This window comes from Rana temporaria, chromosome 3 (genome assembly GCF_905171775.1).
Source record: "Rana temporaria chromosome 3, aRanTem1.1, whole genome shotgun sequence".
NCBI classification, from domain to species: domain Eukaryota; kingdom Metazoa; phylum Chordata; class Amphibia; order Anura; family Ranidae; genus Rana; species Rana temporaria.
This window is the reverse complement of record NC_053491.1, coordinates 362,221,626-362,247,239: the sequence shown is the minus strand read 5'-3', so window position 1 is coordinate 362,247,239 and position 25,614 is coordinate 362,221,626. Positions and strand designations below refer to the sequence as shown.

The 25,614-nt window shown below is 44.1% G+C and overlaps 1 protein-coding gene across 4 annotated transcripts in view; it reads right to left on the bottom strand.

Annotated features, from left to right (window-relative positions):
• The window catches only part of CACNA1C (calcium voltage-gated channel subunit alpha1 C), a 535,824-nt gene that overhangs the window by 212,279 nt on the left and 297,931 nt on the right, over positions 1–25,614 (bottom strand). For all 4 annotated transcript variants that reach the window (XM_040345319.1, XM_040345321.1, XM_040345318.1 and 1 more), the window contains exons 4-6: positions 16,973–17,112; positions 15,637–15,776; positions 11,883–12,038 (exon numbers count right to left, since the gene is read on the bottom strand). In XM_040345319.1, the coding sequence (XP_040201253.1) occupies positions 11,883–12,038; positions 15,637–15,776; positions 16,973–17,112 (436 nt within the window). The remainder of the gene's footprint in view (positions 1–11,882; positions 12,039–15,636; positions 15,777–16,972; positions 17,113–25,614) is intronic.

The following is a 25,614-nucleotide window of genomic DNA, read 5'->3' as shown; positions in this document are numbered from 1 at the left end:
TTTCAGTCAGTTACAGCGTGACTAATGTGCTATCTCCATTACAAACCCTACTTTTAACGAAGGTACGCTCCCATCTCATACTTTATTCTGAGCATGCGCGGGTTTCTAAGCATACACACGAATGTGTTTCTCGTCGTAAACCGTTGAATCGTCAAATCAAACTTCCCCTTTATATTGCCGTCGTACGTGTTGTACGTCACCGCGTTTGAGAACGTCGAGATTTTGTCTTGACAGTGTGTACGCAAAGAAAGCTTGTCAAGATTCTCGACAAGCCTAACAAGGAACTCGTCGAGGAAAACGATGTTTCATTTACGACGAGTTCCTCGGTCGTGTGTACGAGGCCTCAGTTGCCTTTAATAAGAGGGAACCAATTGGTCTCTGGAAAAAAAAACACCAGAGCCAATATCTGGCCTTTAAAAGGTACTTAAGGTCAACCTCATCTCTACTCCCAATTGGAGAAAAGCCAAAATGAGACCAATCATGTAGATACAGGGATGAAACTTCCGGGTCTCACCTGGACACATAAGACCTCGAAGTCCTATGTTAAATCTTCCTGGATGTAGCTTTTCTGTGTAGCATCAGTGTTTCAATAGCCAAGCTGTTAAAACCAGTGACTGTAAAGCAGGATGCAATATTGGACCCTAAGGCTTCAGAACGTCTGGCCGGACCGGAAGCGCCCAAGGGCCATTCGCCTCCAAGTTCACAATGTCGGCATACCATGCCCTCCTTGGCCAGGCTTGTGCAATTAAAATCACTGCTGTCCTTTCTTCCCAGATCCTGCATAGCAGATGCTGAAGAATCTAAACTGTTGGGACGGCATAAATTAGGGAGAAATGGTCTTGTGGTATTGCAAAGGCATTCATCCCAAATGCCCACAGATCTCTCATATTGGAGACAAACCTGTCCAGCTTTGTTCTGAACCTGGACGCTAGTAGATCTACATCTGGTTTACCCCATCATTGACAAATTGCATTGAATACCTCTAGATGAAGAGACCACTCTACCGGAAGTAGTTGTTGGCGACTTAGAAAACTCACCTGCTAAATTTCTATACCTGGAAAAAAAATTTGTACAGCTGACAGGGTCAGAACATGATGTTCTGCCCAGGCCAAAATACAATCTGCTTCCATCTCGGAAGTCCGCCTCCTGTGGCAACCTGATGGTTAATAGTCTGTCACCTTGGCATTGTCTGACTGAACTCTGACTGTAAGCCCCCGCAGCTTACTTGTCCAGCAGACTAGCACAAGACAAACTGCCTGAAGCTCCAGAATATTAATCGTTAAAACTCTTTCCTGAGGAGACCAGGTCCCCTGCACCAAAAGGGACCCAATAAAGGCTCCCTATCTAAAGGGGAACACTCCCAATTTGTGTGCCATGGAGGAAAGCATGCCAGGAATCTTCCCCTCTAGGCCAGCCAGAGCCACAGCTAAGTCATCCTTAGTGAAATAAGCAGAGATTTATGCACCTACAGTGGCCACAACACCAGACATACATAGAGGCTCAGACAAACCTGTCACATCTGGTATTTCAGGAGACATAAGCTAAGCGGGTCTACAACCAGAATCCTCAGAACCTGCAGGCTTTCTCTCTAAGGTCTCTGCATCCTCACTAGCTGAGACAGCAGGGGGAGCCATTGTAGCTCTCGCTACTGTTAATCACAGCCAGTGAGCCAATGAGGAAAGATCGGGGGCGGGGCCGATCCGCGCTCTATGTCTAAATAGATAGACAGACCAGCGGTGCAGGAGTGAGCCTGCTCGGCTGCCCCATAGCAAGCTTGCTATGGGGACATTCGGCAGGAGGGAGAGGCCAGGAGAGCCGTCAGGGGGCCCGAGATATTGAGAATCAGGGCTTCCCTGTGGCAAACCATTGCTCAGAGCAGGTAAGTATAACAGGTTTGTTCTTTTTATTTTTTAAATCAACTTTAATATCACTTTAAGATAGCAAAGCAATGCACTAGGGATTCTTAAAGCAATGCTGTATATATATTTTCTATACAATCTATTAGGGCTGCAACTAACGATTATTTTCATAATCGATTAGTTGGCCGATTATTGTTTCGATTAACCGCATAATAGCCTTAAAAAAAAAATTTGCATTTTTAAATTTTTTTGGCCCAATTTGTTGTTGGGCAGATTACAAAACACAAATTGCTGCAAAAACACATTGGCCCGGATTCACAAAGCACTTACGCCGACATATCTTGAGTGCGTAAAGTTATTTCCCATATAGGAGGCGCAACTCATGCTAAGGTATGGACCAGGGAACACAGCCGTCGTATTTTACGTCATTTACGTAGTACATGAATATGGCTAGGCGTAGGTTACGTTCACGTCGTAGGCAGTGATCCGTCATATCTTAGGGAGTAGTTCCGACGTGATTCTGAGCATGCGCACTGGGATACGTCCACGGGACGGCGGATGCGCCGTTCGTTTTAAGTACTTGTAGGGCACTCAGCCCATCATTTGCATGGGGTCACGCCTCATTAGCATGACTCATGCCCACTTCCACCTACGACGGCTTACGCCGAGGGAACCCAGCGCAGTTTGGGAGGCAAGTGCTTTGTGAATTCGGTGCTTGCCTTTCTGCGCTACGTCGGCATAGCGTATATTAGATACGCTACGCCGGCATAAATATGCGCCAATGTATGTGAATCCGGGCCAAAACATACTTTTCTGCAGCTTCTCCATTGAAGTATATTGAGCAAAAACAAAATAGCACCGTTTTGCGTTGAAAACTCCTTGCCCTTTCCAAATACGCAGCAGCTGAAAAAAAATCATGGATGTGAACGTGTCCCATAGGAAAACATGTAAATGAACTGTAGTGTGTTTCTGCAAAAAGCACCAAAAAACAGAGGTGTGACCCAGGCCTGAGATGTTTAGCAATATAATGAGGGTTAAAAAAACAAAAATAAGTACAAAAAGAGCAAATAATCGCTATTGTAAGGGGTTCATTTTTTTTACTGTGGGACAGTGAAAGTAATATTTACAGTAGAGATTTGCTTTTTTTACTATAAAGGGCTAATTTTAGTTTTTTTAACCCCATTATGTTACTGGCCGATTAATCGATTATGAAAATTGTAATCGTTTAATTTCATAATCGATTAGTTGTCGATTAATCGATTAGTTGTTTCGGCCCTACAATCTATACACAAAAATAAAACAAAAGGCCTTTTCTGTTTCAGTTTTGTAAGTTTTCTTGTTATGTGATACTGAAGTAACAAAAGTGAATTAACGTGGTTCTGAAGTCTGAAGGTTTATTACCTTAATACATTCTCTGCAGTGTAGCTCCCTTGCCCAATACTTAATCGGGCCAATCCCAATCCAGAGATGTGCACAAGAGCAGCGGCTGTCACACTCATCATTGGCTCAGAGACACCTCCCACTGCTGTCAGTCATGGCAAACAATGAGGGAGCAGGGACAAGCTGTGCTCCGTGATCAATGGATACACAGAACTGGCTTGGAAGGGAACCCGCACGAGTGCCCCCATAGCAAGTGGCTTGCTATGGTGGGCTCTTGGCAGGGGGAGGAGCCAGGAGTGCCAGTGTGGGACCTGAGAAGAGCAGGGTCAGGGCTATTGCACAGAGCAGGTAAGTATATAATGTTTGTTATTTTTTTTTTTTTTTTTACTTTCAATATAAATTAAAAAAAACAATTAACTTAGCAAAATTGAAATTAAAAGAAAAGCAGCAGAATAATAATGGAATGGTATAAATCTCGCGCCACAGAAACAGTTAAATGGTATAAAACCAGTGGATAATTAATCGGTGTGAATAATTAAATTAATATACATATATATATATTAAAATATAATGAAATATAGCTGCTCCCCAAAAATTCAGTGACCTGAAATAAATTGGAAATGTGAGGGTAGGGGGCGCTGGTGTCTAAATAAATAAGTGAAAATATATGAATCGTAAATATATATATCATAAATAAACAATATCATGTAGAAACAGTGATATTCAATAGGAAAAAACGTCCATGCAAAATTATGAGAGGAATATAATTTGTGCAAATGTGCAAATAGATATCCAGTGATGAATGAAAAGTCCTTGATAGTAAATATTAAATAGTTGCGTGATGGAAGTGGATGACCAAAGTGAAACCTTCACCATACAACACATATTCCACTCGACGTGATCGAATAAAATGGCTCCTTACCAACAGTACTGGCCCTTTAATTAAAAAGTGGTCAATAAAGCTTGTTTAACACAGATTACATAATCTTTGCAGGCCCGGAGAAATCCAATCACCCGATCATATACCAAACGATCATGTTCCAAACAGCAGATGCCAAGTACCGCATGATATGAAAGAAAGGGCCGCAATAGTGTAACACTGCTTTATTTAAAATAAATGTAAAAACAATAACAGCCAAATGGCTCCTTACTGTGTCCGGTGCCCAAGTCCCGGCACTGAGGCTGCTGAGCGTATTCAGTTAGAGAGGTCTCCGTCGCCGTGTGGGTTGGCGTGCGTTCCACCACCAACACCCAGCTGACCCAGAAGTGACGTGAGTGTGCGTGACCAGTGTGCGCCTCGACGTACGTTTCGTGGGTTACGTCATCAGGAAGCCATTAGAAAGAAGCAAAGGATGTTACCACAGTGCTACTCTGTACCAACAGGAAGTGACTGAAGCTGCTGTGCCCTAATTCTTTATTATGTGCATTCTGGGATACAGTAGACTCCATTGTCTTCCCAAATGCCCAGCTAATACTTCATAAATTAATTACTAACACGCCATAAATGCTCTAGGTGCTGTTTAAGTGTGGTTATAGAGCATTACCATTGAAATCAATGGAGGTGGCTGACAAGCGTTGATGCCCCAAAAAAGCGACACGCTGCTTCATTTTTAACACGACACAGCACTACCTCTCCTGTGTGAACAACACTGTGTGGTGCCATTGTAATATTCATGGCAGGTGTTAAAGGGCGGTAATGAGGCTTTAAATAAGCTGAATAAATGCTACATAAACACATGGTATTGACACAACTGTGAATGAGTCCTTATAGACTATCTGGAAAAAGTGTCGTACACAGAAATGGCTGCATTTTGACACCTGCTTTTGCTGCTTAATACAAAGCAATTACTGGCTGTCATTTTGACAATTCGTCCTTGCCAGTAATAGCAGTAAAATAAACTTGTTTGAGATCTTTTTAGTATTTCAAAAGGACACATTTTGCCAAAATGGGTGAATTTCTAAAATAAGAATGAAATAGGTTGGAGTAAAATGACAGGAGTCAGTAATCAGTGGGCACTGTGAAGTCTACCATTCAGGAGGTAACTAGATTATATGTCAGGCAAATTAGTAAGAGTAAACAGAAGAAAAAAATATGGTTCACTAAACGACCTGATAGGCAACTTGCAAAATGACTTCTGTATTGAAGTCAATGCAAGTCGCCCAGAGTTGCCCCCAAAGTCGTACAGGAACCTTTTTCTAAGTCGGAGCGACTTGCGTCGCTCCTACTGCGGACCGCGACTTGTCAGACAGCTGAGTCGCCTGACAGTTCGCCCCTGTGTGAACCGGCTCTAAGGGAAAAAAAAAAATATATAGAAGATTCAAGGAAACATAAAGTGTATTTGATAGAGAAGTGTATACAAATTTACAAAAGGACACACAATATTAAAGTGGTTGTAAAGGTAAAAAATTATTACTGCCCCCCTATCAATACATCGATGCCAAATCTTTTATGGCCGGTCACTAACCTCCTGCCACTCTCCTCACCCGATCTAAGGGCTACAGCAGGAGGGGTGGAGATCCCCTTCTGATGTCACTCAGGGAGGTCATGTGGCCTCTCAGCCCCTCCTGCTGTAGCCCCTAGATGGGGAAGGAGCATGGCCAGAAGTCACGCGACCAGCTATAAAAGATCCGAGATAAGGTATTTACAGGCATCGCTTTATAAAAACATTTACACAGTGTAGGATGGATTGATAGAACAGAGGGGCTGGCATTATTATTTCTTTACCTTTACTGCCAGCTACAAATAGCAGCAAGAGGGGGGGGGGGGCAGAGAAGGCTCATACATACAGCTGCTGACAGGCAGGGAGGAAGGGAAAGAGGGGGATAAAGGAGAGCAGCAGGATCAGCAGCCATGATTACAATGGTCAGCAAACTAATGGGGACACAGGAACAGACATGATCAACCATTTTTTTTTTTTACAGTTTAGAAGAAAAAGGACCACTTTTGAATCAGGACTCCTGGGATATTGCTCTGGTCAGTTAAGTAGCAGAGCGGGAGGGGTGTATACAAAAGGGGTTGTTAATCAGTTTCAGCTGCTTTGCTGTTAATTGAATTTAACAACAGGTGCACTAGATGGGCAACAATGAGACGACCTCCAAAATAGGAATGTTTTTTCAGGTGGAGGTGTCTGACATTTTTTTCCCCTATTCATCTTTTCTGACTGTTTTTCACTAGTTTTGCATTTGGCTAGGGTCAGTGTCACTACTGGTAGCACGAGGCGATACTTGGACCCTATAAAGTTTGCACAGGCAGTCCAACTCCTCCAGGATGGCACATCAATACGTGTCATTGCCAGAAGGTTTGCCGTGTCTCCCAGCACAGTCTCAAGAGCATGGAGGAGATTCCAGGAGACAGGCAATTACTCTAGGAGAGCTGGACAGAGCTGTAGAAGGTCCTAACCCATCAGCAGGACCGGTATCTGCTCCTTTGTGCAAGGAGGAACAGGATGAGCACTGCCAGAGCCCTACAAAATGACCTCCAGCAGACCACTGGTGTGAATATCTCTGACCAAACAGTCAGAAACAGACTTCATGGGGGTGGCCTGAGGGCCCGACGTCCTCGTGTGTGTTCTGTGCTCACTGCCAGACACTGTAGAGCTCGATTGGAATTTTCCATTGAACACCAGAATTGGCAGGTCCGCTACTGGTGCCCCATGCTTTTCACAGATGAGAGCACCCTGAGCATATGTGACAGACATGAAAGGGTCTGGAGAAACCGTGGAGAACTTTATGCTGCCTGTAACATCGTTCAGCATGACCGGTTTGGTGGTGGGTCAGTGATGGTCTGGGGGGGAATATCCATGGAGGGACGCACAGACCTCTACAGGCTACATAATGGCACCCTGACTGCCATTAGAAATCCTTGGACCCATTGGACCATGCAGCCAGTTCCTGGAGGATAAAGAAATTGATACCATTGATTGGCCCCCACGCTCACCTGACCTAAATCCAAAAGAACACCTCTGCGACATTATGTTTTGGTCCATCCGGTGCCGCCAGGTTGCACCTCAGTCTGTTCAGGAGCTCAGTGATGCTCTGGTCCAGATCTGGGAGGAATTCCCCAAGGACACCATCCGTCGTCTCATTAGAAGCATGCCCTGATGTTGTCAGGCATGCATACAAGCACTTGAGGGCCATACAAACTACTGAGGACCATTCTGAGTTGTTACAATGAAATTTCAGCAAAATGGACTAGCTTGCTGCATAGTTTTTTCACTTTGATTTTTGGGGTGTCTTTGAATTCAGCCCTCTGTAGGTGGATAATTTTCATTTCCATTAATTGATGTGCCAGCCTTTCATTTCTAACACATTAACCAGTCCGTATCAGTATAGATATCCAGCATGAGATTTTTGCCCGTTGACATCTGATATGTTTTCAAAGTGTTCCTTTAATTTTTTTGAACAGTGTATATATATATATATGTTGTTGGATACTTTCTATAGGCAGACCAATATAGCCAAATTCTTAGAGAGGGACAGATTAGTCAGTAAAAACACTGGGGTAGATTCAGAGAGCAATTACGCCGGCGTATCCATAGATACGCCGCGTAATTGCTAAGTTGCGCCGACCTATCTACTTTCTGTATTCAGAAAGCTAGATACGCCGACTGTAGCCTAAGATACGACTGGCATAAGTCTCTTACGCCGTCGTATCTTAGGGTGCATTCTGACGCTGGCCGCTAGGTGGCGCTCCCATAGTTGTCAGCGTAGAGTATGCAAATTGCATACTTATGCCGATTCACAAACGTACGTGCGCCCGGCGGACGTTTTTTATGTTGTTTGCATACGTAGTTTTCGGCGTAAGGCTGCTCCTGCTATTAGGAGGCGCAGCCAATGTTAAGTATGGACGTCGTTCCCGCGTCACGATTTGAAAATTTTATGTTGTTTGCGTAAGTCGTCCGTGAATGGCGCTGGACGCCATTTACGTTCACTTCGAAACCAATGACGTCCTTGCGACGTCATTTACCGCAATGCACATCGGGAAATTTTAGGGACGGCGCATGCGCAGTATGTTCGGCGCGGGAACGCGCCTAATTTAAATGATCCACGCCCCCTACGGGATCATTTGAATTATGCGCGCTTACACCGGCCCCTTTTACGCTACGCCGCCGCAACTTTACAGGCAAGTGCTTTGTGAATCAAGCACTTGCCCGTAAAACTTGCGGCGGCGTAACGTAAATGTCATACGTTACGCCGCCGCAGTTTTGCGCGCCCCTACCTGAATCCACCCCACTGTGTTGTTTAATCTACTATGAGGGATCAGGGTTTTTTTTTGAGGGTAACAACCTCTTTAATGCTGCCAAAGCACAGAAAGAGGAGCAGATTGCTACATCTATTAGGAAAGGAGACAAAACCTTTTTTAGGTATTTCCATCATTGATGGAAGGAATAAATACCATTTAATGGGATCACTAAAATGAAAACTGGGCACAACACTTATTTGAGGGAGACCTGTATGTAGCACACTATCTAAACAATATCGGACATTCCGACAACAAAACCCTGGATAAATCTCTGACAGGTGTTGGCTCAAACTTGTCTTGCATACACATGGTCACACAAATGTTGTCGGAAATTGCAAACGTCAAGAATGCAGTGACTTACAACACGTACGACGGCACAATAAAACGGTAGTTCCATACCAAGTGCACCACCCTTTGGGCTCCTTCTGCTAATCTTGTGTTAGTAGAAGTTTTGTGAGAGACAATTCCTGCTTTTTAGCCTTGTGCGTTTCAGTCCGTTACAGTGTGACGAATGTGCTATCTCCATTACGAACGCTAGTTTTACCAGAGCGAGCAATTCCGTCTCCTACTTGATTCAGAGCATGCATGGAATTTTGTGCGTCGGAATTGTCTACACACGCTAGGAATTTACGAGAAAAGATTTTGTTGTCGGAAAATTTGAGAACCAGCTCTCAAATTTTTGTTGTCGGAAATTCTGACAGAAAATGTCCGATGGGGCCTACACACGGTCGAAATTTTCGACCAAAAGCTCCTATCAAACATTTGTTGTCGGAAATTCCGAGCATGTGTATGCGGCGTTATAATTAACAAGTTAAGGTTTGATATTGGTTTTAGTAATGGCAGTTAATTTTCAAGATCTCTAGAGACAGCGGTAGCAGAGGAACTGACTCGGTTAAAGTTAAATAACGCAATAGGCCCTGATGGTATTCATCCCAGAGTTCTTAGAGAACTTTGAGGTATAGTTGTTGGACCATTAAAGCGCTTGTAAAGGAAAAAAATGTTTTCCTTTAAAATAACAAACATGTTATACTTACCTCCACTGTGCAGTTAGTTTTTCACAGAGTGGCCCCGATCCATGTCTTCTGGGGTCCCTTGGAGGCTGTCTCTAGTCCTCCCAGCAATTACTGACCACAGTCATGCAAGAGCTCGCATGGTGGTGAGTAATTGCTGGCGCGCTCCCGTGATACAGCGAGCGGCCATAGCCGCTCACTGTATCACTCGGCCCCGCCCCTCGGCGCACCCCATCACTGGATGTAATTGACAGCAGCGCCAGCCAATGGCTGGGCTGCTCTCAATCCATCCGCTCTAGCCAATCAGCGGCCAGGCTGAGCGGCGAAGAGGATCTTGGGACCGCGCGGGACTTTCGACGGGTCAGGTAAGTAAAACATAAAATATCTGATGTTATTTCACCTTAATGCATAGATTGCATTAAGGTGAAAAAAAAATTAATTTACAACTCCTTTAACAGATCTTTTTAATCATTCTCTTCTAACAGGAGAAGTATGGTGGACAGCATACATTGTACTTGGTACTGGAAGGGCAGCAAGGTAGGAGCTGGCAATTACAGGCAAGTGAGTTTAACATCTGTTGGTCATTTATCACCTTAAAACACACAACTTGCTGAACCCAAAGCAGCATGGCTTTATGAGGGCAGATCACGTTAGACTAATCTAATTGATTTATTGTACTATATCACTAATGTTTTGCACCAGGGTGGTGCTGTGGACATAGTGGTTGATTTACTAAAGACAAATAGACTCTGCAAGTGCAGTTGTTCTAGAGCTCAGTAAATTAGGTAAACTTTCACTTTACAAAGAATACCCAATCACCTGCAAGGAAAATTTCTGCTCATTTATTAAAAGATGAGATAAGCTTCTTGTCATTTATTTAAAGATAAAGATCATAACATGTTACACACATATTCATGGTGTAACAGATAACATGTTAAGAATGCAGCAGCCGCCGCACCCCCCCCCCCCCCCCCATCCCTGCTGTGACAGCAGACTGGGAATCTTCTCCTTGTGTCTTCTGCCACAATTCAAAGATTCAAAAAAGACTTATTCCCAGTCCTCATTCACAGACTTATTCATAGTCACTTATTCACAAACCTCTGTGAATAGAAACAACTCAAAGTTCATTGAGTCTTCCTGTCAGGATGTATCGGCTTACTCGTACAAGGAAGGTACGAGCAAGCCGATACACTGACAAATCTGCAGGAGACCTGCATGGCATCAGCAATCTGCTGGTCACTGGTGCAATGCTTTACAGGCTCCCAAAACCAAAAATAATAAATGCACATATTTATCCTTTAAAGCACAGTTTTAAAAAATAAAATAAGGATGAATGTTGGCTTTTTTTTGTTTACATTCTGCTATCAGCGCGAAATTTCATGGACAGCATATGAGACATGGTTGTTAAGGACGCAGCAGGTGCCAGCTTCTTTACAACCAGCTGAAAGTTGTGGACCAGTACTTATTTAAAGTATGCATTTATTTATTTCCTTTAGCTTGTTGAGGTAAATACCACATAAAGGGATAGTAAATTGACAGTTTCAGTATCCTATGCGATATTTGGGAAAAATGTGTGACGTGACCCAACTACAACATGCAATATGCTTTAGTAAATGGAACCCTGTGTGTGCATTTCTGGAGACCTCACTTACAAAAAGACACCGATAAGATACAGTAGAATGTGTCCAGAGACAGGCAACAAAAATGGTGAAAGGTCTGAGGGATAAAACATATCAGGGAAACTTCATAAACATAACATTGTAGTCTAGAGGAAAGAAGGGAAAGGGGAGACATACATTATTAAAACCTTAAAAATATATCAAGGGGTGAATAAGGTTCAGGAAGGCAGTATTTTTTATATGAAGCCAATATCAAGAACACAGGGACAAGACCTCAAAATAGCAGGGTGCAAGTTCAAGTTCATCTTATAAGATATATCGAAAGAGCAGTTGATGCTTGGAACAGACTTTCAGCAGAGGTAGTGAGTCAATCAACAGTAAGTGGATTCAAACATGCTTGAGACAAACATAGACCTAAACTCAGACAAAAAGTTAACAAAAAAGAAAGAAACGAAAAAACACCCAAAACATATATACATTAAAAAAAAATGGTGCAGATTCAATAGGCCACTTTTTTTTTTTCATCGCTCTTATGTGTTTCTATACATCACATACTTTCAGAATCCTAAAGAGAGCAAAGTTGCCACAGTAGCAGAAAATGAAAGCAAATCTTCTATTGGGGACACACGTTTCTCTTTCAAGTGACTCTCATTACCTGTTGTGTCTCTAGGAAATCTCCCCATTAGTATAGAAACAGCAAAAATAAATAAATAAATCCAACTAAACTAATAAGTTCTAACAATTCCTTACACTATCCAAAACTAAGATTCACCTTTGTTGACCAGGAAGTAGCAGGTTTTATGCATCTTGCCCATGAACAGCTCCAGCCCGATAATGGCATAAATGATAATGACGAACAGCACCAACAGGGCGATGTGCAGCAGCGGCACCATGGCCTTAATGATAGAATTCAGCACCACCTGTAGACCTGTAGACACAACACATATGTCAGCCTTACTTTCAATACCACAAAACTTTATTGCATGGAAACAAAAGTTATCCATTTTAAATTCCATTGGATTATTAAAACTGGTAGCAAAGAATGCAACATTAAACATAACTGTAGTATTGAAAACAGCTGGACAGGGGAGGTGAGGGGACCCGCCAATAGACAGAAAACTGCTAGAACTTGCTATTAGCAATGAGCAGAGCAGAGCACACACAGCTATAAAGGTTAACTTTTTGTGCGAAACGTCGGCTGTTCCCCTGTTCCTGTTGTTTTGATCTGGTGATGTATCTGCTGTTCATTTAATAAAAGACAACCTGTACAGTTTTTGGAGTGCGGACATCCATCCTTCATCTATCTTTTATAAAGGTTAACTAAGTGCAGCTAGGAACAGAGCCCAATAGGAGTAGTATTCCTAAAGACAGGCTGCCAGAAATAAATGACTAGTCATGCCGCAGGATGCAGGATTGAGGGATGAGCTGTGTACGTAGTGCAGGATTGAGGGGTGAGCGGTGTACGGAGTGCAGGATTGAGGGGTGAGCATTGTACGAAGTGCAGGATTTAGGGGTGAGCTTTGTACGAAGTGCAGGATTTAGGGGTGAGCTTTGTACGGAATGCAGGGTTTAGGGGTGATCTGTGTACGAAGTGCAGGGTTTAGGGGTGATCTGTGTACGAAGTGCTGGATTTAGGGGTAAGCTGTATACGAAGTGCAGGGTTTAGGGCTAAACTGTGTACGAAGTGCAGGATTTAGCGGTGAGCTGTGTACAGAGTGCAGGATTTAGGAGTGAGCTGTGTATGGAGTGCAGGGTTTAGGGGTGAGCTGTGTACGAAGTGCAGAGTTTAAGGGTGAGCTATGTACAGAGTGTAGGATTTAGGGGTGAGCTGTGTATGGAGTTCAGGGTTTCGGGGTGAGCTGTGTACAGAGTGCAGGATTTAGGTGCCCCTAAATCCTGTGCCTCTTTACAGTGCAGTCCCCTTTATATTACAGTGCCCCCTTCACATCACAGCCCCCTTTACATTACAGTGCCCCTGCAGTTTACCCCCTCCCTTCCTTTACTCTCTAACATCAATCTCTGACTCCTCTGCTCAGAACTCCTACCTGCAGGGCAAAGGCTGTTAACAGTCTGTGTGTCCTCTCCCAGTTCCTCCTCCCACCCGACAATGTAATCCTATCAGCAGGGCAGAGGGTGTGAGGAGCTCTCCATTTCGATATGCAGATCTTTCCGCCCCCTGCCCTGCTGATAGGATGATATTGTTGACCGAGCGGGCGGAGGAGTCGGGAGAGGACACATGGGCATGGCCGCATAGCAGGAGGTGAGCAGAGACGGCAGTCTGTGATAGGCCTGTGCGGACGGTGGTCGACACTCATCTCCTGCTGTGCAGCCCAGTCAGCAACAGGCCACGGCCTGGGGGTTGGGGACTCCTGCCCTAAAGGAACAGCACGGATATGCCAATCGTTCAGAGCGCATGCGCTGGTGACATCACCGGCTGCAGCTCACTGGAATAGCTCCTTAACTGTGCTTGTTTAGGAGATATTCATTTTACTTATAGGTAAGCTTCATTATTAGCTTACCTGTCGGTAAAAATGGTACAAAAGGGTTTACTACCATTTTAACCAAACAAGCTGAAGTTAGAAGCTGATTGGCTACCATGCACAGCTGCACCAGATTCTGAGTGCTCCAGGTTTAGTAAATCTCCACCACTGGGTTGAGTTACTAAAACTGGAGCATTTAGAATCTGGTGCAACTGTGCATGGTAGCCAATCAGCTTCTAACGTCAGATTGTTCAATTAAGCTTTGACAATAAAACCTAGTAGCTGATTGGTTTCTATGCAAAGCTGCACCAGATTTTGTACTTTGCAGTTTTAGTAAATCTACCCCATTGTGTCTTTATGGAGCTGACTTTGTACACAGGGGCACAGTCATGCTGGAGCATAAAAGGGGCTCCCCCAAAGTTGAAAGAGCACAATTCCCTAAAATGTCTTTGTATGCTGTAGTCTTCACATTAATCATTTGGAAGAGGGTCCACATATTTTGACCATTTAGTATAAAAATTGAAAAAAGATCACTTAAAACATAAGACACATCAATATTGTATTGTTGTATATATATATATATATACAGTACGTTGGTCTATTTTGTATAGTTAAAAAAAGAGAATACTATTCCTCTTTAATCTGATTTCATATTCAGCGTTAAAAACAATGGCCGGGAAGTCAGGAATAAAAAAACGTTTCCTTTCTTTTATTTTCCACCGTCTGTTACCAGCAATCTGCATAGGTTTGAGCGGAAATGTAAAAAGCTGTTTAGCATGTCTTCCATTAAGAGGTAGACATTACAATGAGCGCAATGTGCCTTCCAGCCGATTATTATATTGCCAATTTAGCACATGTTGCTGCAAGCCTCGGGGAATTGAGACATGAACGGCCGGGCGATCGCTCGCAGTGGCAGAGAACGTTTTATGTACAGAAAAGACTTTTGCTGACATTGATGGAGCTTTTCAGAGACTGCAAAAAAAAAAAAAAAAAGAAAACCTACTTGGCAAGGAGCCCACGGCTAAATGATGGCAACGCGCGCTGTCTGTTATCGGCAGCAGCGGGCACCCCCCCGGTCCCTGGCTTGGCATGGGAAGGCATTACTGCTTAATTAGTGGGCTCCACATGGCAACGAAGACATATTCTGTCAGAGCTGTGAATGCCCATGCTGGAACCAATCAAGAGGGTGTCACACCACGGTGGAGATAACAAAACTTAACGCAGAATAGGGGGCACAGAACAAGCAGTGGCGTCAGTCTGGTATTGATATAGGAGCACGTTCTTCTATAAGTCTTTTATGAGAGTCTCTCGTTTTTGCTTCTCTCTCTTGTTTTTGTTTACGCGACTACTTTGGCTCAGACTGTCCGGATGGCAGACATCACTACCAGATAGAGCAAGATAACTTCCTGCCTAGTACACCTCTGAGCACTACAAAATACCTTATAAATATGAAGAGAGGTGTTCTGTAATTCTGTCCTAAGGGGAGAATGCTTCTTCTCTGTAGATACAGTACAGTGAGTAAGCATTGTCACAACGGGACAGGATATGTGTTACTGGCAGGATCACCAGATGAAAATTGAAGAATAAAAATCCTGAAAATTTGGATTTATTTTGGGGGTTTAGATAAACTTTAACATCTCTGCAACCCCCCCCCCCCCCCAGCTTTGTATGCGCTACATCGCTTCGTAGTCAGAAAAAAATATGTATTCCAATTCTTCACCAATGTGCCAGCAGAATTTGAATCTTGCATTTCAAAGTGAATGAGCTTTACTTGGAATAAAAAAATCATTTTTGTTCTTGGGTTTAGATACAGTGTAACTCAGTTTTGGTTGCTCAAATGGATTAGATTACAACTGCTCATAGGCCAATAATAGTGAGACTGTCCACACAGTCATGATCTGACCTCCCTCTAACACCTAGGACAATGGCATCAACGCAAATACTTAGCTCTGCTGGGCTTTGACATATAGGGGATAGGCTGGAGCAGGAGGAGGGCCTGTGTTGCCTCCTTAACAATAAATGCAGATATAAGTTCCATCTACTTACTGGGTACCCCAGATACCAGCCTCAGGGGTCTCAGCACTCTGAATGCTCGCAGTGCCTTCACATCGAAGCCCGCCCCTTTCCCTCCAAGGGCACTGCCACCATCTGCCTTTGTTGCTTGTTCTAAAATTGCACTAAAAAGCCTACAAAGAAAGAATAGATTAGCAATGGAAATACTGAACAACAATAATATAACAACAGGGTGGTAATCACAAGATATAAAATCTTTAGGTGACACTAAACTGATCCACTGACACGAATAGTTAAAGTGGAACCCTGGGCAAAATGAAAATGTACATATATTATGTTAAATTAACACACAAATTTTGGTTTTCTGAGCTCCTCTCTGTAAAATAGTTTTATTACCTGTTGTTCCTACCAGTAGATTGACTCTTTTTCCCCTCACTTCCTATTCTGAGAGGAAGTACGCGGAAATGTCAAAAATAAGGGCACAGACTGCATTAACCCTGACAGAGGTTCTACTTATAACACTTGTCTGCTTTATTGAAAACTAAAAATGTTTTACCTATAATTAGACTTTGGCCCAGATTCTCAAAGTAGATACGACAGCGTATCTCCATATACGCCGTCGTATCTTTGAGTCTGAGCGGTCGTATCTATGCGCCTGATTCTCAGAATCAGTTACGCATAGATTTCTATTAGATCCGACCGGCGTAAGTCTCTTAAGCCGTCGGATCTTAACTGCATATTTACGCTGGCCGCTAGGGGCGTGTACGCTGATTTACGCCTAGAAATATGTAAATCAGCTAGATACGCAAATTCACGAACGTACGCCCGGCCGACGCAGTACAGATACGCCGTTTACGTTAGGCTTTTCCCGGCGTAAAGTTACCCCTGCTATATGAGGCGTACATGCGGCATAACAATGTTAAGTATGGACGTCGTTCCCGCGTCGAATTTTGAAAATGTTACGTTGTTTGCGTAAGTCGTTCTCGAATGGGGCTGGACGTCATTTACGTTCACGTCAAAACCAATACGTCCTTGCGGCGTACTTTGGAGCAATGCACACTGGGATATGTCCACGGACGGCGCATGCGCCGTTCGGAAAAAGCGTCATTTACGTGGGGTCACATAACATTTACATAACACATGCCCACATCTTCCAAATTTGAATTAGGTGGGCTTACGCCGGCCTATTTACGCTACGCCGCCGCAACTTACGGAGCAAGTGCTTTGAGAATACTGCACTTGCCCGTCTAAGTTTCGGAGGCGTAACGTAAATAGGATACGTTACGCCCGCATAAAGATACGCCGATCTACGAGAATCTGGGCCTTTATGTGTCTGCAAGAAGCATGCGTTTAATTCTCTCCAACTCACCCTACAACCACAATGATGAAATCCAGCAAGTTCCAGCCATTCCGGAGGTATGCGTTGGGGTGAAAGAGAAGCCCATATGCAATGACTTTGAGGAAAGCTTCCACTGTGAAAATGATGAGGAAGAGGTACTCCACCCGCTCCTGCAGAGGGACAGAAAACACAGCACTGAGTACTTTACTTAATTCAAGGCGGTTGTCACATACATTAGCGGTTGTCACATACAGTATTTCCTGCTAAAAAAAAAATCATAATTTTTTTTAATTCTTTATTTTCCAGTTAAGGAAATAGACATAGGGCTGTGCACAACCCATCACATGAAAAAACATTTCCATGAAGTAATAACAGCACATCACATCTAAACTAGTACAGAAACTGCTGCTAGGTTGACTATCTAATGAACCATCGGCAACCGCTGAGATCAATGCACATTGTAGGATGTTACTTAGAAGCGCCCGGCCCATTTCCCAAACAGTTTTATATTTTCCAAACCGAAGCATAGAGAAGAGAGTGAGAAAACCGGTCCCTAAGACCGTATAGTAGAAGAAAAAAAAAGAGAGGGAAAAATAAAAAAGAGGGGGATTGGGAGAGGGTGGAAGGAAGGGGAGAAAGACCCTCCCCAAACAGAAGCAGCATCTTTTATGAATTTTCCTAGAAGCTCAATGTTAACGTCACTGGCCCAGATTCAAGAAGCACTTGCGCCCGCGCAACCATAGTTGCGCGGCGCAAGTGCTTACTTGCTCCGGTGTAACGAGTGCTCCTGATTCAGGAACCTCGTTACACCGAATGCAGCCTAGGATGTGACAAACATAAGCCTCCTTATGCCTTCACATCCCAGGCTGCATTCTTGCGTTGGCCGCTAGGGGGCGCGGCCTTTGTGATCGGCGTGTAGTATGCAAATTGCATACTACCACCGATTCACAAAAGTTGCGCGGACCCTGCGTACGCAAGGTACGGAGTTTCCGTACGGCGCCTTTAGCATAAGGCTGCTCCTGCTAATAGCAGGCGCAGCCAATGCTAAAGTATAGCTGCGCCTCCCGCCCGTGAAATTTAAATTTCACGTCGTTTACGTAAGTGAACCGTGAATGGCGCTGGACGCCATTCACGTTCACTTAGAAGCAAATGACGTCCTTGCGAAGTCATTTGCCGCAATGCACGTCGGGAAAGTTTCCCGACGGAGCATGCGCTGTTAGCTCGGCGCGGGAGCGCGCCTAATTTAAATGATTCCCGCCCCCGGCGGGATCATTTACATTAGGCGCCCTTACGCAGGGCTAATTAGCATAGCGCCCGCGCAATTTACGGAGCTACTGCTCCGTGAATCGCTGGGCAAATGGAAATATTTGCGTGGGCGCAGAGAAAAATCTTTGCTCTTTGCCCACGCAAATATTGCTCCATTCTACCTGAATCTGGGCCACTGTTTTCTCAGTCAAATGATCATCACTGTCGATTTACATGCAGAGTTGTAGGTTTGTCCTCCAGTGGCTTTATGTACACTACTGTGCAAAAGTTTTAGACAGGTGTGAAAAAATGCTGTAAGAAAGATTTCAGAAACAGAAGTGTTAATAGTTTATTTATTTTTTTAATTACAAAATGGAAAGTAAATGAACAGAACTCCAAATCAAATTAATATTTGGCGTGAGGAACCTTTGCCTTCAAAACAGCATAAATTCTTCTCACTTGCACACAGTTTTTGAAGGAATGTGGCCGGTAGGTTGTTCCAAACATCTTGGGGGACTAACCACAGATCTTCTGAGGCTGCCTCAAATCCTTCTGTCTCTTTATCGAATCCCAGACACTCGATGATCGGGGCTCTGTGGGGGCCAAACCATCACTCCTAGGACTCCTTGTTCTTCTTTACACTGAAGATGGTTCTTAATGCCATTGGTTGTATGTTTCGGGTCATTGTCCTGCTGCAGACTAAATTTGAGGCCAATCACACTCCTCCCTGATAATATGGCATGATGAATAAGTATCTGCCTATATTTCTCAGCATTAACAACATCATTGATACTGACCAAATCTCTAACTCCAATTGCAGAAATGCAGCCCCAAACTTGCAATGAACCTCCACCATGCTTCACAGTTGCCCGCAGACACTCATTATTGCACAGCTCTCCAGCACTTCACAAACAACCTGTCTCTTACTACGGTCAAATATTAAAAATTTCGACTCATTAGCCCAGAGCACCTGCTGCAATTCTTCTGCATGCCAGTTCTTATGTTTTTGTGTATAGTTGAATTGATTAGCCTTGTTTTCCTCATCAGAGATGGCTTTTTGGCTGCAATTCTTCCATGAAGATCACTGTAGACCAGACTTCCCCAGACAGTAATAGGGTGTACCCACTGTTTCCACCAGCTCTGTGCTGATGGCACTGCTGGACATCTTCTGATGTCAAAGTAAGCATGATGTGTCTTTTATATGCTCATTAAGTTTCTTTGGCAGATCGCTGCATCTTTTGTCTTTAATGTTGCTAGTTTATGTTTCTTCAAAACAGCACATGAAATCTTTGCCTGGGAGAGACCTTGCTGATGCAGTATAACTACCCTGTGTCTTGTTGCTGTAGTCTTGCCATGGTGTATGACCTGTGACAGAAAACTGTTTTTCACGACCTCGCCTTAGTAGCAGAGTTTGACTGTTCCTCACCCAGTTTTAGGTCTTTATCATCTGACTCAAATTTGTGTAAGTGTATTAAGTGTGCAAGTAGAAGGCCTCGTACACACGACTGCCGGGTTTCTCGTCAAAAAACAGCAAGAAAACTGCTTCTTGCCGAGATTCCCGTTTTTGTGTACGAGGCATTCAGGTTTCTCGTCTGGAAATCAGGCAAGAATCTCAACGAGAAAAAAAGAGAACCTGCTCTTTTTTCTCATCGAGATTCTCGTTTGCCTGTTTCTAGACGAGAAACCCGAGAGTGTGTATACTTACCTGTCGCCGTGGAAACCGGCGCATGCTCAAAATTACTTTCACGCATGTGCGGTGGCTTCCACAGCATAGGTAGGGTGAAGCAAGATGGCTGCGACGGCATCGAATGTTACGAGTGCATGCTCATTGTACACGATGACGTCACCACGTTCTTTCCTTTCAAGAGAACCGCGGTTCTTTTGAAATGAAAGTCAGTACACTCGGGCGGCAAGAGTTTCTTGCCAAGAATCTCGTCAGGGAAAACAACGGGGTTTTCCTGACGAGATTCTCGTCGTGTGTACGAGGCCTAAGAATTGACGCTGGTTTGAAGCCAAAGGGTGGTCATACCAAATATTGATTTGATTTAGATTTTTCTTGTGTTCGTTCACTTTGCATTTTGTAAAACTGTTAAAAAATGTAAAAATGTATTTTTGAATGCATTCTTATTTTACAACATTTCTTGACACCTAAAACTTTTGAACAGTACTGAATGTTACCTGTGCATGCATCCTTGCTAAATGACTGCTGAAATAAACAAACATGGGCTGTTTCTACTGAGCATATGAGGAAAAACTACACAAGCGGAGGCCACTGTGAAGAAAATTAAACCAATGAGTGGATCTAAAGATTTAGGCCCCTTTCACGCGGGGCGGATCAGTAATGATCCGCCCCGTGAACCTCTGCTTGCTCAGCGGGGATCGATCCGTTGATCCCCGCTGAGCCGGGGGATGACAGGGCGGTCCCCACTGAGCCGGCGGATGACAGGGCGGTCCCCGCACACTGTGCAGGGACCGCCCTGTCTTTTCTCCGCTCTCCCCTATGGGGGGATCGGATGAACACGGACCGTCTGTCCGTGTTCACCCGATCCGATCCTCCAGACGAATGGAAAAGTAGTTTTTTCTTCCATCACACTTTGGCGGATCGGAGCGGGTCGGATGTCAGCGGGCAAGTCACCGCTGACATCCACAGCTCCATAGAGGAGCACGGAGCGCCCGTTCAGGTTCACCTAAAAAACTGGCAGGCAGACCTGAATGGGCCGTCCGAGTGAAAGAGCCCTTAGGCAGTTTAAATAATATGCAAATCTTGACTATTGTCAAGTCAACTCAAACCTACTTACTCCCATCTTTTTGTGTGTCAGAACAACCACTCATTCTCTTCACTAGGGATGAAATGCAGGAGCACTTCAGGAGACGGTAACACAGTGCTTTCACCCTGTGCCTGAACAAGGACTTTCAAGGCAGGATCACCAAATGACTCTTTAGCAAGCATTAAACTGAATTCCAACAACACACTCTAAAATAATTTTTGAAGACTGATGGAGGCATCAGTACAGTTCAACAGTCGATGACAGTGCTGGATAAATTCCTTGCCGCTGAGCACTGACATTCCCAAGTAAGCCTTTAAATAAAAGCTCCAAATTTTCTTTTTATTGATCTCCTATTAATCTTTTCTGCATGTCTGTTGATCCAGAAGATTGAAAAACAATATATTGACCAGTTTTGAAAAGTACAGTTTATATTTAAAGTGTCGACAGGATTCCCAGTCGATACAATGAAATACAAGAGAGTCACAACCTGGGGAGACATTGATTCTAGGACGGTGGTCAGTCACATTGTTACTCAGATCAATACATTAGGTTAAAGGAAACAGTCCTAGAATTTAAAATACATTGATTAGCTGCTATAAAGATTGACTGATCCAATCCCTGGTTGACCCAGTTTATAGATAAAAGATAAAATTCCCATTCTCTGAAGGATTCAAGTCTATCACTCACTATAAACATACCAAGTTCCAGGCTGAGCCATGTGCTCATTTCGTAGGCAGCAAAAGCTGACAGGGGCTTAAAATGGAGCACTGAAAAGGAAACCATGACTTGTTTTTCTGATTTTGGATATCAGGAGAATCCTAACTGATGTTTCATTGGAAAGATTGCTGAAGAACAGCACAAAAGATGGTAAAACCCTAATATTAAAGTGTTTGTTAACCCATTTATAGAAGACTATGCCAGCCCCCCTATTAGAGCCTGGCATAGCATAGCATGTTTTAAAAAAATTGCGTTCTAAATACCCATTTTGACCTGTCTTCAGGCCAGTCATATTACTCGCGGCTGCTTTACTGCTCCGATGGATGGCTTCTGTGGGAGGAGCCGTGATCGCCCTCTGACGTCAGCTGGGAAGATCACGTGGCCGCTCGTCTCCTCTGCAGAAGCTCTGTCTCGTAGCTGACCTGAAGACGGCCTGGCAGTAGCATCCATTGCACTGTGCATTAAGGGCCATCCCTTAGACAACCACCATCCAGCACCGTGCAGTAATACAGGCCCCCTCAGACCACCATCCAGAGCACTGTGCAGCATTACAGGCATCCTCAGACCACCATCCAGAGCACTGTGCAGCATTACAGGCATCCTCAGATCACCATCCAGAGCACTGTGCAGCATTACAGGCATCCTCAGACCACCATCCAGAGCACTGTGCAGCATTACAGGCATCCTCAGACCACTGTCCAGAGCACTGTGCAGCATTACAGGCATCCTCAGATCACCATCCAGAGCACTGTGCAGCATTACAGGCATCCTCAGACCACCATCCAGAGCACTGTGCAGCATTACAGGCATCCTCAGATCACCATCCAGAGCACTGTGCAGCATTACAGGCATCCTCAGATCACCATCCAGAGCACTGTGCAGCATTACAGGCATCCTCAGACCACCATCCAGAGCACTGTGCAGCATTACAGGCATCCTCAGACCACTGTCCAGAGCACTGTGCAGCATTACAGGCATCCTCAGATCACCATCCAGAGCACTGTGCAGCATTACAGGCATCCTCAGACCACCATCCAGAGCACTGTGCAGCATTACAGGCATCCTCAGACCACTGTCCAGAGCACTGTGCAGCATTACAGGCATCCTCAGACCACCATCCAGAGCACTCTGCAGCTTTACGGGCCTCCTCAGACCACCAATCAGAGCACTGTTCAGCATTACAGGCCTTCTTAGACCACCATCCAGACCGCTGTGCAGAATTACAGGTTTTCTCAAGCCACTGTCCAGACCACTGTGCAGCATTACTGGCTTTGTCCTCCTCAGACCGTCTAGAGTAGCTAAATCTGTATCTGTGAGTTTGTTTAAAACTTAATACCATAAATAAAAACATATTCCATTTTTTTTACTCCAGGAGTATATAACGAGTTTGGACATAGAGCCGGTTCACACTGGGGCGATCCGACTTCCAGCGCGACTTCCAGAGGCGATTCCGACACGACTTGAATGTGAACCACAGGGCGACCTGAGGCGATCTGGGGCGATTTATAAATCGCCTCCAGGACAGGGAATGTCAGAAATGGCCAATCAGAGCTACTAAGCTCTTCTGACATCATTCTTCTTCCTGTTTGATTTCTTCTTCCCTGTTCCCTGTTTTCCTGTGTCTAAAATGCTCTCTGTGCGTTACAATAGATCAGGGATCTATTGTTGTTGGGGGATTGTTGTTCCTGCCAGGGATCTAGTTTTGTCAAGGATCTATTGTTGTTCTCATGTGAACTTGTGTTCCCATCAGGGATCTATTGTTGTTGGGGGATCTGTTGTTCCTGCCAGGGATCTAGCTTTGTCAAAGATCTATTGTTGTTCTCATGTGAATTTGTGTTCCGATCAGGGATCTAGTGTTGTCAAGGATCTATTGTTGTTCTCATGTGAACTTGTGTTCCGATCAGGGATCTATTGTTGTTGAGGGATCTGTTGTTCCTTCCAGGGATCTAGTGTTGTCAAGGATCTATTGTTGTTATCATGTGAACTAGTGTTCCGATCAGGGATCTATTGTTGTTCTTGTCATTTGAAGTAGTGTTCCTCTTAGGGATCTACTTTTTTGGGGAATCTATGGTTCCTGTCTGCATCTACTATTGCCAGCATGGGATATACTGTTCCTGCCAGGGGATCTATTGATGCCGGTGTGCTCTATTGTTGCTGTCTTCAAGAGGGAGTTCATGCTGCCATTCTCTGTGCAAACAAGTGGCATGTATGGAACTACCTAGGCAAGGAAAATAGACATATAATAAAAAGGTTAAACTTACTTTTGGCAGTGCGGTCGGTCTCAGACAATATGCCCCAATCCTCAAAGGTCAGGCGAGAAATGTCCAGCCAGGCATTGTCCCTCTTCATTTGGTCCTTGTAAAAGGGGTCCCTCTTGTCGTAGAGGCATGGTGTCTCTTTTACCAGCCTTATAAGGGACTCATTATCCACGGCCTCTTTCCTAACTCTGGCAGCCATGCTGCAAACAGAGACAACGTACTAAGAAAGTGAAAGTAATCCGTGCCAAGAAGGTGGGGGCTGCCTGGGGACAGGGGAGTACCTGGTGGCTTCTGGGTAAATTCCTCTCTGCTTCTGGAAAAATCGGCTCACTATGAACAGTGATCAGACTTGAAAGCTACTTCCATTGAAATCAATGGGTAGGAATCGCCTACAAGTCGGATTGAAGTCGTACAGGAACTTCTTTTGAAGTCGGATCGCCTTGAGTAGTGTGTATTAACACCACTCCCATTCACTTGCATTGTTTTTCTTGACAGCACGACTTGGGACGACTTGAGGCGATTTCAAGTCGGATCACAAATCGCCCCAGTGTGAACCGGCTCTAAAGAAATGCTTAAACAATGCATTACAATTTAACTAAACACATTTGATTTTAGTAGACTAAAATACGATGACTAAAATAGGACTAAAACTAAAATGGCATTTTAGTCAAAGACTATGACTAAAACTAATGCCGCGTACACACGACCGTTTTTCATGACGAGAAAAATGCAATTTTTTAAATTGGTCATTAAAAACGATTGTGTGTAGGCTCCAGAGAATTTTCTCGACGTGAAAAATGGGCATTAAAAATTTAGAACATGCTCTAATTTATTCCGTCGTTTTTCACATCGTTCGGCTGCCGAAATGCGGCACTGCATACTGTATGTAGTGAATGCAACATACAGTTTAAGTTAGTGATGCAAATTGTTTAGGCCAGTGTGGTCCAGAAAACCCAGTGCTCTAAGCATGTATTATAAACAAATGCTTTTTTTTTTTCAAAAAGTCCTGTTTTCACAATTTTTTTTCTCATCTCAGTGCTGCTGATCTCTTCCTTCCTCTCTCAGCAACTTTCTGCTCTGGACTTGCTTCCTGATAGTGACAACAGTAGACCATGCTTGAACAATGTGTGTCAGCACAACCACTCGTTCTCTTCACTAGGGACGTAATGCAGGAGCACTTCAGGAGACGGTAACACAGTGCTTTCACCCTGTGCCCGAACAAGGACTTTCAAGACAGGATCACAAAAGGACTATTTAAATTAAAGCTGAAAATAAAAACTAATTTCTGAATCACATTAAAGGGGTTGTAAAGGAATTTTAATTTTTTTTCATAATAAGCATCCTTTACCTGCAGACATTCCTCTTTTCACTTCCTCGTTGTTCGTTTTTGCTCAGAAGTTGCTCTAGTTCTGTTCACTTCCTGCTTGTCTGTTACTGACCACCGTGATGGGAGGCTTTACTGCGGTGGTCAGTAACGTGCTCGCCCCCTCCTGGGAACTACATCTGTGTGGCAGGACGCTCTCTACGTGTTAGAGACTTCAAGGAGGTGTGAATTACTGGGCGTGCCGCAATTCATACTGGGAAATGTAGTTCTTACATGAACGAGCGATTCAAACCAGGAAGTGAATGAGAGAACAGAAACTAGAATGCCGGAGGTGATATAGATGAAGGAATTTAATAGGTA